This window comes from Macaca thibetana, chromosome 20 (assembly GCF_024542745.1).
Source record: "Macaca thibetana thibetana isolate TM-01 chromosome 20, ASM2454274v1, whole genome shotgun sequence".
Lineage (NCBI taxonomy): Eukaryota > Metazoa > Chordata > Mammalia > Primates > Cercopithecidae > Macaca > Macaca thibetana.
Window position 1 is genome coordinate 15550998 of NC_065597.1, and position 17811 is coordinate 15568808.

Here is a 17811-nt window from a genome sequence, read left to right on the forward strand (position 1 = left end):
CAGTGGAACTCTGGCCACCTTGCCATACTTGATATCCCCCCTCCCCCACCTCCCCTAGCTGGGACCACAGGCATGTGCCACTATGCCTGGCTAATTTTTTATTTTTTTTGTAGAGACAACGTCTCACTATGTTGACCAGGCTGGTCAACTCCTGGCCTCAAGCGATCCTGCTGCCTTGGCCTCCCAAAGTGCTAGAATTGAAAATACAGGCATGAGCCACTGTGTTCAGCCTAGTAACTCATTTTCACTGTATTGTACAAAAGTATCAGTCCTCAACTGATTGTAATTTTTTTAAAAACAGGTCCTTTATAATAGAGAGCTTAAGAGGCACTGTGTGGGCAGTTTTACATTTAAAATTTAAAAGGAAGTGCTTGTTTAACATTTAAAAGGAAGTGCGCACAGTAGATGCTCAGTGAATGGTGAGTGGCCGCTTAATGAAATATAACATTTCTTTGGTCTACATTTGAATTTTTGACAGCAAAATGTTCTTCGTCAGTACCAGGTTCAAGAGATAAGAACAACCCCGTCTATGTAGCCCCAGCTATGAATAGTCCAACTAAGCGTCCGGAAAGAACCTTGAAAAAGAAGAAACTCTTCAAGCTGACTGGAGATATTTTGGGTATGGAGAGGAAATGGCAACATATTAATAATACAGCACCTTTTCCAGAAGGGAAAGGAAGAGAGAGAATAAAATGGAAAGTAAAGAAGGGTTGAAAAGCTGTCTTTTAAAATCTTCACCTCATGAGATTTGGGATTCCAGTAAAGCAGGTGGGATGGTAACTGGACAGACAGACCCCTGACCTTGGAGTCTAGAGGTTTCATTCTGTGCTAGAGTAAGTCAGTTTCTCTACCTGCAAAATTTAATAACACGATCTATGGAGGGAAAATGAAAATGCTTTGGCAAACGTCTATTCTGTAGGTGCTAGTTGACTGGCTTCAACACATCTAGTTCATTACTGGATTCCCTAGTCCAAAGAAGACAAATTATGTTTTTATCATGACTTTGCTGCTGGTAAACACAATCACATGAGTGAAACAGAGTGCATGCTTGGTCCTTAGAGCTGAACACCATATTTCTTGTGTGGGATTTTATGTATCTTTTTCTTTCTCTTTTTTTTTTTTTTTTTTTTTTTTTTTTTTTGACACAGTCTCACTCTGTTGCCCAGGCTGGAGTGCAGTAGTGCAATGTCAGCTCACTGCATCCTGTGCCTCCTGGGTTCTAGTGATTCGCCTACCTGTGTCTCCTGGTTAGCTGGGATTACAGGTACACACCACCACGCCCAGCTCATTTTTGTATTTCTAGTAGATAGGGGTTTTCACTATGTTGGTCAGGCTGGTCTTGAACTCTTGACATTAGGTGATCTGCCCCTCTCAGCTTCCAAAGTGCTAGGACTACAGGTGTGATCCACTGTGCCCGGCCACAGCCAATGTATCTTATTTTAAGTAAAATGTATGATTAGTGGCAGAATAATTCTGGGAAGGAAATGTCAATGTGTGTATTTATAATTATTAGACTGAACCATATGAAACTGCCAATTTTTGACTGGTTTTGACCTGCATAAGTCTATAGACTTAGGAAAAATGAAGAAAAAGACATAGAGGATTTCCAAGTTAACCACTCAACTATGACTTTTTTTTCCTCTTTTAAACTAGTACAAATCCTTTTCCTTACCCTGTTGATGACTGCAATCTGCTCTGTAAAGAACTCCAATAGATTTTACCTCCACCAAGCTATCAGGAAGACCTTTTCGCCCCGATTCTCGGAAATCAAACTTCTTCAGGATTTCTATCCCTGGGCCAATCACATCCTCCTTCCTAGCCTGTATGGGGATTACAGAGGTAAGAATGCAGTCCTGAAGCCCATTCATTGCAAATATGGGGTACAATTCATTTTCCAAATACCCTGTACCACGATCTATGAGAAAGTGGAGGAAGGTCAGCTGGTGTTTTCTGATATGGCCGTACCTGTGGGCATCCCAAGAGCTTGTTCCCTGGACTTCATCTAAGGAGGTTCAGTTACATCTGTTCACCCAGGCCCATGGGGCCGATTCCCCGCTGATGAGCTTCACAAAAGGCTGACAAGCAAGAATGACAGTGGATTCAGTTACATCATGAGAAGTAACTGGAGTGACCCCTAGGACTCAACCACACATAGCAGAGAAGGCTGTTCAGTAAGTGCAAAACCAGGAATGTGGGTTCATTGGAGGATCTCCACATGAGATGCTATTTTGGCCTGAGCCATCTTTCCCAAGTCTGTGAGGATGTCTGTGTGACTTTGCTTGCATGGGTATCCAGTTCAGCCCCACAAAATGCATTGAACTTCTCTAATATGCTTGGAACTGTCCTAGGAGCTAACAGTGAAAAGATGGACACGATATGGTTTGTGTCTTCAAGGAACGCCACCATGCAGAGGAGTTAGTATGCCTTGCTGTGGACAGTGATGAAGAAATGCTAAAGAATGACTTTCTCAGGGATCACATTTTTTTTTTTTTTTTTTTTGAGACAGTCTTACTCTGTCACGCAGGCCAGAGTGCGGTGGCACAATCCAGGCTCACTGAAACCTCCACCTCCCTGGTTGAAGCAATTCTCCTGCTTCAGCCTCTCTAGTAGCTAGGATTACAGGCATGCACTACCACATCTGGCTTTTTTTTTTTTTTTTTTTTTTTTTTTTTTTTTTTTTTTTTTTGAGGCAGAGTTTTGCTCTCATTGCCCAGGCTGGAGTGCAATGGCATGATCTTGGCTCACTGCAACCTCCGCCTCCTGGGTTCCAGCGATTCTCCTGCCTCAGCTTCCTTTAGTAGAGATGGGGTTTCACCATGTTGGTCAGGCTGGTTTCAAATTCCTGACCTCAAGTGATCCACCCACCTCGGCCTCCCAAAGTGCTGGGATTACAGGTGAGAGCCACTGCATCTGCCAGGAACGTTTCGTATTCAAAATTTTTCCACCAGTTACCAACACTGTCATTATTTAACTTTAGATCTTGTTAAGTAAGCTGCATTCTGGAAACTGTTAAATTCATTTATGTCAGGATTGGTGGCTTCCTGATGAGATTTGGATCACTTCCTAGGTTCCTGAAAAAGAATCTAAAATGCATTTTTATCTCAGCAAACATTTACAGTCCTAAAGGTGTGGTTAGTGTGTTTGAGAGAGTTTTTATAGATAATAACTCCTATTTATTGCATGTTGAATCTATTTAGTTCAATTTTTTTTTAATTTTACTTTTAGAATCAAGGTCTCAGTCTCCCACTCAGGCTAGAATGCAGTGACATAATCTCATCTCACTGCAGCCTTAAACTTGTGGGCTCAAGCAATTCCCCCACCTCAGCGTCCTGAGTAGCTGGGACTACAGGTGTGTGCCACCGTACCCAGTTAATTATTATTTTTTTTAGAGACAGGGTCTCACTATGTTGCCCAGACTGGTGTCCTTAGTTCAGTTTTAGGTGGTGACAGTTCTGGGTTCAGGGTACGTTCTTTTTCTTTTTTTTTTTTCCCCAAGACGGAGTTTCGCTCTTCCGCCCAGGTTACAGCAAAGTGGCATGATCTCGTCTCACTGCAACCTCCATCCCCCGGGCTCAAGCGATTCTCCTCCCTCAGCCTCCTGAGTAGCTGGGATTATAGGCGCCCCACACCATGCCCAGCTAATTTTTTTTATTTTTAGTAGAGATGGGGTTTTGCTATATTGACCAGGCTGACCTCAGGTGATCCACCCGCCTCAGCCTCCCAGAGCGATGGAATTACAGGCATAAGCCACCGCACCTGGCCCACGGCACATTCTACTTGCAGTCTATAATTGTACCTTGTCCTGAACAAAATACTAAATCAAGGTGACTGGGCCAGGCACAGTGGCTTACGCCTGTGATGCTAATGCTTTTGGATACTGTAGCAGGGGTATCATTTGAAGCCAGTAGTTCAAGACCAGCCTGGGCAACATGGCAAGATCCCATCTCTACAAAAAAAAATTAGCCAGGCATGGTTGCACGTGACTGTAGTACCAGCTGCTTGGGAGTCTGAGGCAGGAGGATCATTTGAGCCCAGGAGTTTAAGGCTGCAGTGAGCCATGGTCTCACCACTACACCCTAGTCTGAGCAGAGCCAAGACCCCATCTCAAGAACAAAAATAGTGACTGGATCTCTGGCTGAGGTCTGCATCATCACGGCAGGCATGGTCTCTCTTGCACTGCTTGGCTCCTGTAGTATGTAGTGTCTTGGCTGGGCACAGTGGCTCATGCCCATAATCCCAGCACTTTGGGAGGCTGAGGTGGGCAGATTGCTTGAACCCAGGAGTTCAAGACCAGCCTGGACAACATAGACCTCATATCTATTTTTTAAAAATATAAAAATTTTAGAAAGAATAGTTTTGCAAATCAGTAAAACATGAGTATGAAGAAAATCCAGCCAGGCACAGTGGCTCATGCCTGTAATCACAGCACTTTGGGAGGCCAAGGCTGGAGGATCACTTGAGCCCAGGAGTTCAAGATCAGCCTAGGCAACATGGTGCAACCCCATCTCTACAAAAAATATACAAATTAGCTGGGCATGGTAATGCAGACCTGTGGTCCCAGCTACTTGGGAGGCTGGGGTGGGAGAATTGCTTGAGCTGGGAGGCGGAGGTTGCAGTGAGCCAAGATCGCATCACTGCACTCCAGCCTGGGCGACAGAGTGAGACCCTGCATCAAAAAAAAAAAAAAAAAAGAAAATCCAAATGTACAACTAAAGGGTATATTGTGCAGCTCTTCCTTGTCCCCTAGATCCCCTTCTCTCCTTTCAAGAGACAGCTACAGTCCCAATTTATTATATATATTTATTATATATTCTTTCAAAGGTAATGACCGGGCGCAGTGGCTCCTGCCTGTAGTCTCAGCACTTTGGGAGGTGGAGGTGGGTGGATCACAAGGTCAGGAGTTCGAGACCAGCCTGGCCAACATGGTGAAACCCCATCTCTACTAAAAATACAAAAATTAGCCATCCATGGTGGCGGACGCCTGTAATCCCAACTACTTGGGAGGCTGAGGCAGGAAACTCACTTGAACCGGAGAGGTGGAGGTTGCAGTGAGTCAAGATCACACCACACTGCACTCCAGCCAGGGCAACAGAGTGAGACTCTGTCTCAAAAAAAAAAAAAAAAAACCATTTTGCTTTTTTCCCTTAACAGTTTATCTGGGGCTTGTTCTACCAGCACATATGAAGATGCCCCTATTATGTTTTATTCACTTACTGTATAGTATCCCACTGCATGGATGTACCATAATTTATATACCCAGCTCCCTACTGATAGGTCTTTAGATCATTTCCAGGCTTATTGTTAGCAAGACTATCATTAATATCCTTGTACATACTTAATTCCACAAAGGTGCAAATACATCAAAAGATAAATACCTTGGAAAAGACTGCTAGGTCAAAGTATATATACATTTTTAATTTAGAAAGAGATTGCCAAATTGTCCTAGTGTACCAATAAACACTGCTATTAGCAATATATGGCTGGTGCAGTGGGTCACATCTGTAATCCCAGCACTTTGGGAGGCCAAGGCAGGCAGATCACTTGAGTTCGAGACCAGCCTGGTCAACATAGTGAAACCCCGTCTCTACTAAAAAAAGAAAAAAAGCACACACACACAAATTAGCTTGGCCTGGTGGTGCATGCCTGTAGTCCTAGCTACTCAGGAGGTTGAGGGAGGAGAGTTGCTTGAACCTGGGAGGCAGAGGTTGTAGTGAGTCAAGATCGTCCCACTGTACTCCAGCCTGGGAGACAGAGCAAAACTCTGTCTCAAAAAAACAAAACAAAAAAAAACAAGAAGCAATATATGAGAGCACCTGCCCACATTCCCAAGAGACAGCCTGGTGAAAATTGGTGTTTTCAAACAATTCAAGTGTCCATGAAATAGATGAAAGACTTTGTAACTGCACCCAGAGAAATGAAAGTTTAAACTAAGACACGCTTTTTCCCTTTTCATAGGGGCAATACTTGCCCATATGCTTTTGCCTTTCTTCACTCAATCCTCCCTATATTCTATTTTTAAGACATAAATCTGTTGCTTCATTGTTTAAAACCGCCCGGTGGATTCCCATCAAACTTGAAGTCCCAAGTCCTTTCCAAAGCTTACAAGGGCCTGCCTGGTTTGGCCCCCAGTTGCATCTGTTACTTCATCTCTTACTCCTCTTACCCTCGTTCACGCGACTTCAGCCACTCAAGCTTCTGTGCTTTCCTTAAATATGTCAAGCATGCTCTCACTCAGGGCCTTGGAACTTGCTGTTCTCCTTGTGACTGATTTCTGACTGTGTTAGGGCCTCTCCTATGCCATCTTCCCAGAGAAAGCTTCTCTAATGATCCTACCTAAGGTAACAGCGTTGCTCCCTCTCCAAATCACTCTTGATCCCCTTACTCTGCTTAATTTTTCTTCATAGCCCTTAGCATTACCTGAATATTATTTGATTATTGCCCATCTCTCTTGCTCCTCAAATATGGGCTGTCGGTGGCCTGGACTCTGTTACAGCCACTGCTATATTCTGGGTAGCTAGGCGGGACCTGGTGCCTTTGAGCACTCAATACATACTGATAGAAAGAATGGATGAGTAAGCATCCGCCCATATTCTTTGGCTACTTTTTATCAGGCTGTGTGGTTTGTTTACCCGTTTTGTTTTGTAGGAGCTTTTTATATATTAAGAATGTATATAGTTATAGATCTAGATCTTTATAGAGATATAGACTAAGAACCTATAAAGATTAATTTAGGGAATTAAGATTTTTATTATATTCTCTTCCTCCCTGAGAGCATGTTGTGCTTTTCTGTTTTCATCTTCATTTGTAGCTCTCAGTAAGATTCAGAATTGCTCCCCATAGAATTTTTGCACATCTCTTGTTAGGTTTATTTTACCTTTTGTGTTACTATTATAAATGAGATGTTTTAGGACAGGTATGATACCTCATGCCTGTAATCCCAGCACTTTGGGAGGCCAAGATGGGCAGATCACCTGAGGTCAGAAGTTCCAGACTAGCCTGGCCAACATGGTGAAACCTCATATCTACTAAAAAAAATTTTTTAAAAGTAGCTGGGTGGAACACCTGTAGTCCCTGCTACTCAGGAGGCTGAGGCAGGAGAATCACTTGAACCTGGGAGGCAGAGGTTACAGTGAGCAAAGATTGTACCACTGCACTCCAGCCTGGGCAACAGAGTGAGAGTCTGTCTCAACAAAAAATGTTTGATTTCTGTATACTGTCTAAGTAAATATTGTGTGGCCATATGAACACTGTTGATTTCTTTGTTTATTTAGTATCCAGCCACCTTGCTGAATTCTTTTTGTAAGTACAATTGACCTTTGAACAACACAGGGCTTGGGGTGCTTGCCCCTGATGCAGATGAAAATTCATGTCTAACTTTTTTTTTTTTTTTTTTGAGACAGAGTCTGGCTCTGTTGCCCAGGCTGGAGTGCAGTGGCCGGATCTCAGCTCTCTGCAAGCTCTGCCTCCCCGGTTTACACCATTCTCCTGCCTCAGCCTCCCGAGTAGCTGGGACTACAGGCGCCTGCCATCACGCCCGGCTAGTTTTTGGTATTTTTTTAGTAGAGACAGGGTTTCACGATGTTAGCCAGCATGGTCTCGATCTCCTGACCTTGTGATCCGCCCGTCTCGGCCTCCCAAAGTGCTGGGATTATAGGCTTGAGCCACCGCACCCGGCCCATGTCTAACTTTTGACTCCTCAAAAACTTAACTACTAATAGCCTCCTATTGACTGGAAGACGTACTGATAACATAACAGTTGATTAACACATATTTTATATGTTATGTGTGTTAGATACTGTATTCTTAAGCTAGATAAAAGAATACTAAATAAATCATAAGGAAGATAAACTAATTTACTGTTCATTAAGTGGATCATGACAAAGGTCTTCATCCTCAGTCTTCACATTGAGTAGGCTGAGGAAGAGGAGAGGGGTTAGTCTTGGTGTCTCGGGGGTGGCAGAGGTGGGAGAAAATCTACTTGTAAGAGGACCCGTGCGGTTCAAACATGTGTTGTTCAATGGTCAGTTTTTCAGTCGATTCTCTTAATTCATCTAGATTAGACATATCATTTACAAATTGTGATAATTTCACTTTTTTATTTTTATATGTCTCATTATTACTTGAACTTTTTTTTTTTTAATATAAAGACCGTGTACACCTGTGTTGCCCAGGGTGGTCTTGAACTCCTGGCCTCAAGCCATCCTCCCGCCTTGGCCTCCTAAAGTGCTGGGATTACAGGTGTGATTTAGCATATCCAGCCTTACTTCTTTGTCTTACCTAACAGCATTATCTAGAACGTCCAAAAATGTTTTTAAACCTAATGGTGAAAGTGTGCATTTTTTCTCGTTACTAACCTAATGTGGCACTTTTTACGTCGTTTCTTTTTTCTGCATTCTGGATGTGCTGGAAGAAAAGATTTTAAAAAATATATAAACAAAACTGTTTCTTTTACTTTTTCATTAGGATTTATTGCTGATGGGAACTCCTTTCTTTTGGGCAATGTTCTGCTGCGTCAGATTCGCATTGCTGATCCCGGACTCTTCCCAGCTGGAGTATCTCCCCGGGAGCAAGTGAAGCCACCTCACCAACATCAGGAGGATACAGAGAACTATGGGGTTAATTGGGGCCCCCTTGATACAAACATCACCAAATCAGATAGCATTTGGCATTATCAGAATCAGGAGACCCTGGGTGGTTCTCCCATTCAAGGGGAATTTGCCACTTACTCAGGAGGAGGATACGCTGTGAAACTTGGAAGAAACTCCAGTACTGCAGCCCAGTGAGTAAGCCTGGGCCCTGAGCAAGAGGACCAAAATATTTGCTTTTGGCCATTCATAGGACAAATAGGAATTTCAGACCCATTTGAGTAGTTTTGACAGCTACTATACTGTCTGTAACTCTTATGGATACTTTTATTTTAGACTTCTAAGGAAATATACCCTTTGGTTTAAAAATTCCTTGCTCAACTTCAGACTACAGGTATGTTTTGGTTTGGCAATTTGCCAAAATTCATTTTGTAGCTGGAGAAATACCTATCATTTTCAATCCTAGCTGAAGTTAAATTCAAGTAACCATAGCTTGGACAAACTGTAATCTTAACATATAAAGGAAACCTTGCCGTTCATGAGCCAAAATACAGGAACCCAAAAGTTCAATGCCAAAATTAAATTTCCTGAGACTTACAGAGTGGTTTAGTATTCTGAGAATCTCTGTCATTACATGAGAAAAAGTCTAAATAAAAATAATTATCTCTTCATTTAAATGCAAGGAATTCATTATTCACAAACAACAATGCCAACTGAATAATGACATTTATATTCCTCCTACCTCCCAAAACTGAACAGCTGGTAGTCAAGAGTAGCATTTAATACTTCAAGTAGAAATACTTGTCATAGCATGAAATTCTACTTCAGACCTGAAATGCCAAGTATATTTTCCTGAATATTTAACCTTGTTGTGAATACTATTGTAAAAACTTTCATTTTTATGGTCTACTAAATTTAATACCAGTGAAAGTTTGGGCATTAGTAATCATAAAATATTTCATAGGAAAAGCAGATTGGGAAATGTAACATCTTACATGGTATATGACAGTAATATTTGAAACATCAGGATATTTTCCCCCTTTGCAGTATTGGAGAAAACGGGCTGACCCTGTCCTCTGTTTACCCAGAGTTCTACAGCATCTTGAACAGAGGCATTGGCTAGACCAACGCACAAAAGGCCTCTTTGTGGAGTTTGTGGTCTTCAACGCTAATGTGAACCTATTCTGTGTTGTGATCCTGATGTTGGAGTCCAGTGATGTGGGTACGAAGGCCTCTCTCTCCTCTCCACTCTCTATGATCTTGTGCTTTGGGTTGGATGTTTGTCCCCTGTAAACCTCATGTTGAAATTCGATTCCCAGCGTTGGAAGTGGAGCCTGATGGGAGCTGTTGGCGTCCTGGGAGGCAGATCCTTCATGGATAGATTGATGCCCTCCCTCAGGAGTAAGTGAGTTCTCATTCTATTAGTTCCCAAGAAAGCTGGTTGTTTAAAAAGAGCCTGGAATCTCCCCCACCCCTCTCTTGCTTCCTCTCGTTCCATGTGATCTCTGCACAGGCTGTCTCCCTTTCACCTTTGCCATGAGTGGCAGCAGCCTCAGGCCCTCACCAGGTGCACACGCCCAATTTTGAACTTGCCAGCCATCAGAATTGTGAGCCAAAGAAACCTTTTTTCTTTATAAATTACTCAAGGCTTGGATACTCCTTTATAGCTATACAAAATGGACTAAGACACCTGAGTAGCTCAGGAGAAGTCCCAGTTTCTTTCTCTGTCTTATACCATTAATTTAAATATATTATATTAATTAAAGTTATTATATTTAAATATAACTTTAAAAGTCAAATAGTTCAAGGGAAAAACAGGAGTCCTCAGTTCATCCCTACCTCATTCCTACTCCCCAAAGGCTACTTTCTGTTTTTTTAAACAAGATCTTTCAGAATTTAAAAATTATTAACATGGGCCGGGCATGGTGGCTCACGCCTATAATCTCAGCACTTTGGGAGGCTGAGACAGGTGGATCACCTGAGGTTAGGAGCTCGAGACCAGCCTGGCCAACATGGCGAAACCCCATCTCTACTGAAAATACAAAGAAATTAGCCGGGAGCGGTGGCAGGTGCCTATAATCCCAGCTACTCGGGAGGCTGAGGCAGGAGAATCGCTTGAACCCAGGAGGCAGAGGTTGCAGTGAGCTGAGATTGCACCATTGTACTCCAGCCTGGGCACCAAGAGTGAAACTCTGTCTCAAAAAAAAAAAAAAAAAAAAAAAAAAAATTAACAAGATTATTGTCTATTTCATAAATTTTCAGTTTTAGGTGTTACCTGTTTCTGTTAGGATGAATTTTTTTTTTTTTTTGAGGCAGAGTGTCACTCAGTCTCCCAGGCTGGAGTGTAGTGGTGTGATCTCAGCTCACTGCCACCTCTACCTCCTGGGCTCAAGCCTTTCTCCTGCCTCAGCCTCCTGAGTAGCTGGGATTACAGGCGCCCACCACCACACCCAGCTAATTTTTGTATTTTCAGTAGAGATGGGGTTTCACCATGTTGGCCAGGCTGGTCTTGAACTCCTGGCCTCAAGTGATCCACCTGCCTCAACCTCCCAAAATGCTGGGATTACAGGCATGAGCCACCTCAGCCAGCCGGAGGTAGTTTTCTTACACCCAGATATATCTCAAACACATACACATCTTTGATCTTTTCTCATTCTCCCAACATAGTAATAAAATTTATTTAGTTTAATATTGAGCATTTCCATTATGTTTTTCAAAGATGAGACATTAGTATATTATGATTAGATTTCCTTTCTTATACATCCTTTTGTTTTCTCTAGAATATTACTTTTTTAAAAATTTGCTTGATTTTCTATGTATCTGTCACCGATTAATCTCCAAATTCTTCCTAAAAGTAGAAATCTCTCACTCTCTTAGAGCATCATGTAAACTATCATTTTATCTTCTTGGAGACACCTTCCCTGGAGCCCTCCTTCTTGGGTACAGTCTGGATTGATTGTTCTCTAGGCTGCTCTACGGCTCTCCAGGACTCTCCCTTCACCATTACCCTGGGATTATCTTTACCTCTCTCCTCTACTGAATTCCCTGTCTTCTGAATTCCCTGTCTTCTGGATTCCATGTCTTCCTTTCTTGGCTTACTTGCTCGTTTTGCTAGAGCACATGCTCTGGCACTTCCCGGAAGAGTACAAGGGAGGTAAATTTGTTGGAGACTTACATCTCCAAAAGTGTTTTTATTCTCCCATCACTTTAGATTCTAATTTATCTGTATATAATTTCTTTCTTGCAGGATTTTGGTTCATTTGTTAGTTTTGAGATGCAGTCTCGCTCTGTCACCCAGGCTGGAGTGCAGTGGCACCATCTCGGCTCACTGTACACTCTGCCTCCTGGGTTCAAGCAATTCTCCCTGCCTCAGCCTCCCAAGTAACTGGGATTACAGGTGCCCGCCACCATGCCTGGCTGATTTTTTTATTTTTACAATTTATGTATTTACATATTTTATGGGGTTTCACCATGTTGGCCAGGCTGGTCTTGAACTCCTGACCTCAAGTGATCTGCCCACCTTGGCCTCCCAAAGTGCTGGGATTACAGACATGAGCCACCATGCCCGGCCAGAGTTTTGAAAAGTGTTGCTCCATTGCTTTCTAGTTTTTCATGTTAGTGTTAAAAAGTATTATGCTGGCATTCTGATTCCCAGTCCCCAACCCCAAAAGTTTTTAGGTTTTTTTCTTTGTCCTCTGGGTTATGAAAGAATATCATAGAGGCCGGGCACGGTGGCTCATGCCTGTAATCTCAGCGCTTTGGGAGGCCAAGGTGGGTGGATCACGAGGTCTAGGAGTTCAAGACCAGCCTGGCCAATATGGTGACACCCTGTCTCTACTAAAAATACAAAAATTACCTGGGCATGGTGGCTTACGCCTGCAGTCCCAGCTACTTGGGAGGCTGAGGCAGAAGAATCACTTGAACCCAGGAGGTGGAGGTTGCAGTGAGCCCAGATGGTGCTATTGCACTCCAGCCTGGGTGACAGAGCGAGACTCCAACTCAAAAAAAAAAAAAAAAAAAAAAAAAAAAGAATGTCATAGAATGTTCTATTATCTGGAAACGTGTCCTTAAGTTCTGAGAAATTTTCTTCATTTTTCTTTGTTAATTTCTTCTCCATTTTCTCTGTTCACTTTTTCTGATTTTCCAGCATTTTGACATTATAACTCCTGGAGTTCTGATTTTCTTATATTTTTGCTTCTGTTTTTCATCTTTTTCGTCTAATATCTGCAATATTACTTTAATTTTTATCTTCTAAACTATTTATTCTTTCTATAATATTTAATTTCCAAAATTGTTGTTCTCATGTTTTTTCCATAGTCTCTTATTGTTCTTTTATGGATGCAATATCCTCTTAACTCTGGTATATTACAGTGGGTTTTCTTTCCTTCTGATCCTTTACTGTCTCTAATTCTTCTGAACTCCTTTTTTGATTTGTTGTTTTTGATCTACAATTTTCAACGTTAGAGATTCAAGCGCCTGGCCATCCTTTTAAAGAAAGGCAGGCTGGGTGCAGTGGCTCAAGCGTATAATCCCAGCACTTTGGGAGGCCAAGGCAGGAAGATCACTTGAGCCCAGGAGTTCGAGACCAGCCTGGGCAACATGGTGAAACCTCATCTCTACCAAAAATATAAAAATTAGCCTGGCATGGTGGTGTATACCTGTAGTCTCAGCTACTTGAGAGGCTGAGGTGGCAGAATGGTTTGATCCTGGGAGGCGGAAGTTGTAGTGAGCTGAGATCATACCCGTGTACTCCAGCCTGGGTGACAGCCAGACCCTGTATCCCGCCCCCCCCTACCAAAAAAAAGGGCAATAAAAAGCAAATAAATGCTAATTATAAGCTCTGTGCCTGGCTGGGTGCAGTGGCTCACGCCTGTAATCCCAGCACTTTGGGAGGCCGAGGCAGGCAGATCACTTGAAGTCAGGAGCTTGAGACTAGCCTGGCCAACATGGCAAAACCCCATGTCTACTAAAAATACAAAAATTAGCCAGGCGTGGTGGCGCATGCCTGTAATCCCAGCTACTCGGGAGGCTGAGACAGGAGAATTGCTTGAACCCAGGAGGCGGAGCTTGCAGTGAGCTGAGATCATACCACTGCACTCCAGCCTGGGTGACAGAGTGAGACTCCATCTCAAAAAAAAAGCTCTATGCCCATGCATAGAGCTTATCAACTGGTATCTAAGTCTCTCTTTTTAGGCAGTCAGTTTTTAAAGACCCTCCAAACTCCTACCTTGAGAGTATGAGGCTATTATACTTATCAGAGTGAGTTGAGGGAAGGGATCTGGGAAGTGTCTCACTATGCGGAATGTAAACTTTTCCTTTTCCAGTAAACCGTTACTGTCAGATGTAGCTGGTGCCCCCAAGTCCAGATTCTCTCATTCAGCATCACTAGGAAACAAACCTTTAGTTGTGGGGTGGTAGAAGGCAAGATGGGTAGCAAATATCTGGTTGTGAATGGTGAGGGAGGAAATTTGGAATCTAGTTGTTGTTTATATATATTGACTTTCAGTTGATGCTATTTTCAGTTCCATCTGAACTTCTACCTTCAGAACTACCTGATGCCTGCAATTTCTGAGGCTTTTCAGGGTTTCGTGGTTAGAATGGGCTTGCTTCCAGGTTTCCTGTACAGTTGCCTTAGATTTCAGCTTTCTTGAACTTGCTAAGTCAGTGTGATTCCTCTACTTTTCAGCTTCCAGCGGTTTGTTGCTCTCATCTGCCCTCCTTTTCTTCATCTATTGAAGTTTTTACTTTATCCTTTCACTTTCATTATAGTGGCATTTTGTAAGAGATTGGAGTTAAACTGGTCCATTCAGTTCCCCCACGTTCACAGGATGTCTGTCCTAATCCAACTTCTTCGCTTTCTTCTTTCTCCCAGAATTGGCTCACAAGTATCCTTCCATTTCCATCACATCTTTCTCCTAATCAGGAGTTTTTCTCCTCTCAGACCTGCAGAGTAGACCACTTCTCTTATGCTTGTTTCTAATGAAGCATAAAGGCTTCCTGAGGGTCTTCACGGGGTTTTTAGTTACTAACAAAATATAGACAGGGATTAAAATAAACATGGGAAAAGTTCCAGTCTTGAGAGCTTGCTAGGTGAAATAGGAATTCCTTTTGTTCTTAAATGTCTTTTTTACCTACAAGGGGTACATGTTAGTTCTAATGTCACAGCATCCTTAGGGTGTTGCTTTGCCAGCCAGAAAGCTCTGTGGCCTGCAGCACCTTCTGCCTGAGTGTTGCTTGCACCCACTGGCCTTGTTCTGCCCACTTGGCCTGGCAGCCTGTTCTCGGCTCCTGCTACTGGCCTGGATCCCACACCTGCCAAGAAAGAGCCAGGCACGGAGCAGTGAGGGATATATGGATGAGCAAGCACGGGGTCCAGCCACTGCCCACAGCCAGGCACACTGGCTGCTGCGGTGAGGTGGGAAGCTCTATGTGCTGGCACAGGTGCCGGCTCCCTGAAAGGCTGAAGCTGGACCAGATGTACTACACGTGGTTTCTGCTGTGGGTGCCTACGTCTGAACGAGAGGAATGCCATGGTGCCCAGAATCTTGGAGATGCTGGGAACCACAGAGCCCCAAAGAGGGTGTCACAGCCCTGGCTCAGGGAGCCTGTAGGTCTGGACTCCCGCAAAGAGCCACAGCTCTTCTCTCCTTCTCGTTGCCTGCAGTGTGGCAAGCGAGGGGGTGTGTTTCAGCCCTGTTTGTGTTATAGCTCTTTTAGTCCCACCACTCAGCAGATCCCGAGTTCTTGTCCTACATCCGGGAAGAATGAGGTACACAGACAACTGGAGGGTGACAGAGGTGGAGAGGAGCTTCACTGAGTGACAAGACAGTTTTCAGGAGACCTGGAGTTGGTAGCTCCTATCGACAGGCAGGTCGTCCCATTGTTTGTGTAGCCCTCAGCGGAGAGACCTGGAATGGTAGCTCCTATCTGCAGGCAAGTCATCCTGCCATCTGCCCAAGTCTGGCTGAGTCTGGAGGTTTTATGGGCTTCAGAGGGGAGTAAGTGTGTGCTCATTGGTCCCTGGGCAGCCATGGCTGGGCCCAGAAAAACTGCCATAAGTTCTCATTCGAGTTGGTGAAACTGGCAGATTCCAGAACTGGCAGCCCAGCCCCTAGGCTTCAGGCCATCCCTGGCTTAAAGGTGGGGCTTTACTGGGGACCCGCCCCTTTCTGCCCAGGAGCCTGTCTGCCTCCTGCCACCATCCATGTCACCCATGGTGCCCAGGCTGTTTGTGCCAAGGGGCACCTGCAGGTCCATGCCAAGCTGCCCTCAGTGCCCCCTCACCCTCCCAGCCTCCCATCCTCCCATGCTCGTCTGTGTCCAAAGTTTGGAGAGGGCCGAGGCAGTAGGGGGCTACTTGTCAGCACTGCCCCAAGGGCACACATATCCAGCTGGCTCATGACAGCGCCCAGGCTTGGCCAAAACTTTGCTCCAAAATTAGAGCAGGTGCTGGCAGTGCAGAGAGGCCATGCAGCAGAAGCAGGCACTTCTGAACCTGCAGGGGCAGGGGGTGCTTCCTGAGCCCCCAAGAGTGCAGGGATGCTCGGGTCTGCAGCTGTGGCTGGGCGGCTGCAGCTGCACCCAGGAGGGTGGGGCTCCCAACCTTCCACCTCAGAAGGGGGCAGGGTTCCCACCTGTTACTGGCTCCCACGGCTCAAGAGAGCACAAAGCCCCGGCCACACCTCGCCCACTGCAGCCAGTGTCATGGCAGCAGCCACTCCAGACAGGGTGCTGCTGCCATCACTAATATTTTGAAGCTTTATGAAAGGTTTATATTCACAAGACCTTTCATGATTTTATAAATGTCAACATTTTCAATGTCCTTCCAGGTGAAGGCTGAAGCCTTTTAGTCTATCCTTATGTAAATGACTGAGTATCCATGGGATACCATTAGCACTCATGGGGTATCAGTGTTAAACTTCTCTCTGCAGCCATTCTGACATGGTTAGGGTAACATCTATAATAGCTGTTAAGCCACCAACACCTCCCTTCAAGGTAGGGTCAACAGCATATCTTTCCCACTACTGACTTCTGTAAAACCAGTATTTCTCCAATAGCCTTGCATACATTATCTCATTTAATATTCATGACAGCTCTAAAGGAAATACTCAGTGGAGCACTGAGACTCAGAAACATTTGATGATACAGGAAGAGTTGGGGTTATTCAAAGACAAAGTTTAACAAGAAGACAGCAAAAGTTTTAGACTCTTGACTGCAGGTGTTCTTTGTCATTCTCAGGTGCTTTCTTCACCTCTGTGAGACTGGAAAGCTTCACTTCCCTTCAGATGTCAAAGAAGGGCTTTGCCTGGTCTGTCATCTCACAAGTCATCTATTATCTACTGGTCTGTTACTATGCCTTCAAACAGGTGAGTCAATAATGTTAGATGTCAGCCTGGGCAACATGGCAAAACCTCATCTTTACCAGACTACAAAAATGACCCAGGTGTGGTGGCATGCACCTGTGGTCCCAGCTGCTTGAGAGGCTGAGATGGGAGAATTGCTTGAGCCTGGGAGGCAGAGGTTGCAGTGAGCTAAGATCACGCCACTGCGCTTCAGCCTGGGTGACAGAGCAAGACCCTGTCTCAAAAATAATGATGATGATGATGGTATTAGATGTGAGAAATAAAGGTTGCCACATTTTATTTGGGAAGCTCTACAATGATGTGTTACTAGAGTTATGGCTATAATTTTGGTCCTTTTCAGAAACCTGAATTCAGTTAAAGGTTAACTGGTTTCCTACCAAATAGAGTGGCTCTTTCAATTTTCAGGAGCTAAAGAATTAAGTCTATAGAAATAGTACTTTTGGCCGGGTGCAGTGGCTCAAGCCTGTAATTCCAGCACTTTGGGAGGCCGAGACAGGCGGATCACGAGGTCAGGAGATCGAGACCATCCTGGCTAACATGGTGAAACCCCATCTCTACTAAAAAAAATACAAAAAAAATCTAGCCGGGCGAGGTGGCGGGCGCCTGTAGTCCCAGCTACTCGGGAGGCTGAGGCAGGAGAATGGTGTAAACCCGGGAGGCGGAGCTTGCAGCGAGCTGAGATCCAGCCACTGTACTCCAGCCTGGGCGACAGAGCGAGACTCCATCTCAAAAAAAAAAAAAAAAAAAAAAAAAAGAAATAGTACTTTTGTAGTTTTACTAGCCCTATATGAAGTAATACCAAGCAAGTATGATGAACAAAGAGCAAGCACTCAAAAATACAAATGATTGGCTCATGCCTGTAG

At 44.1% G+C, this 17811-nt stretch overlaps 1 protein-coding gene across 1 annotated transcript in view; it reads left to right on the forward strand.

Moving 5' to 3' along the window:
• PKD1L3 (polycystin 1 like 3, transient receptor potential channel interacting) overlaps nucleotides 1-17811 on the forward strand; it is an 88794-nt gene that overhangs the window by 62878 nt on the left and 8105 nt on the right. Inside the window, 5 exon segments of the mRNA XM_050772829.1 lie at nucleotides 479-619; nucleotides 1654-1953; nucleotides 1956-2050; nucleotides 2052-2118; nucleotides 16824-16951. Coding sequence (XP_050628786.1) covers nucleotides 479-619; nucleotides 1654-1953; nucleotides 1956-2050; nucleotides 2052-2118; nucleotides 16824-16951 — 731 coding nt within the window.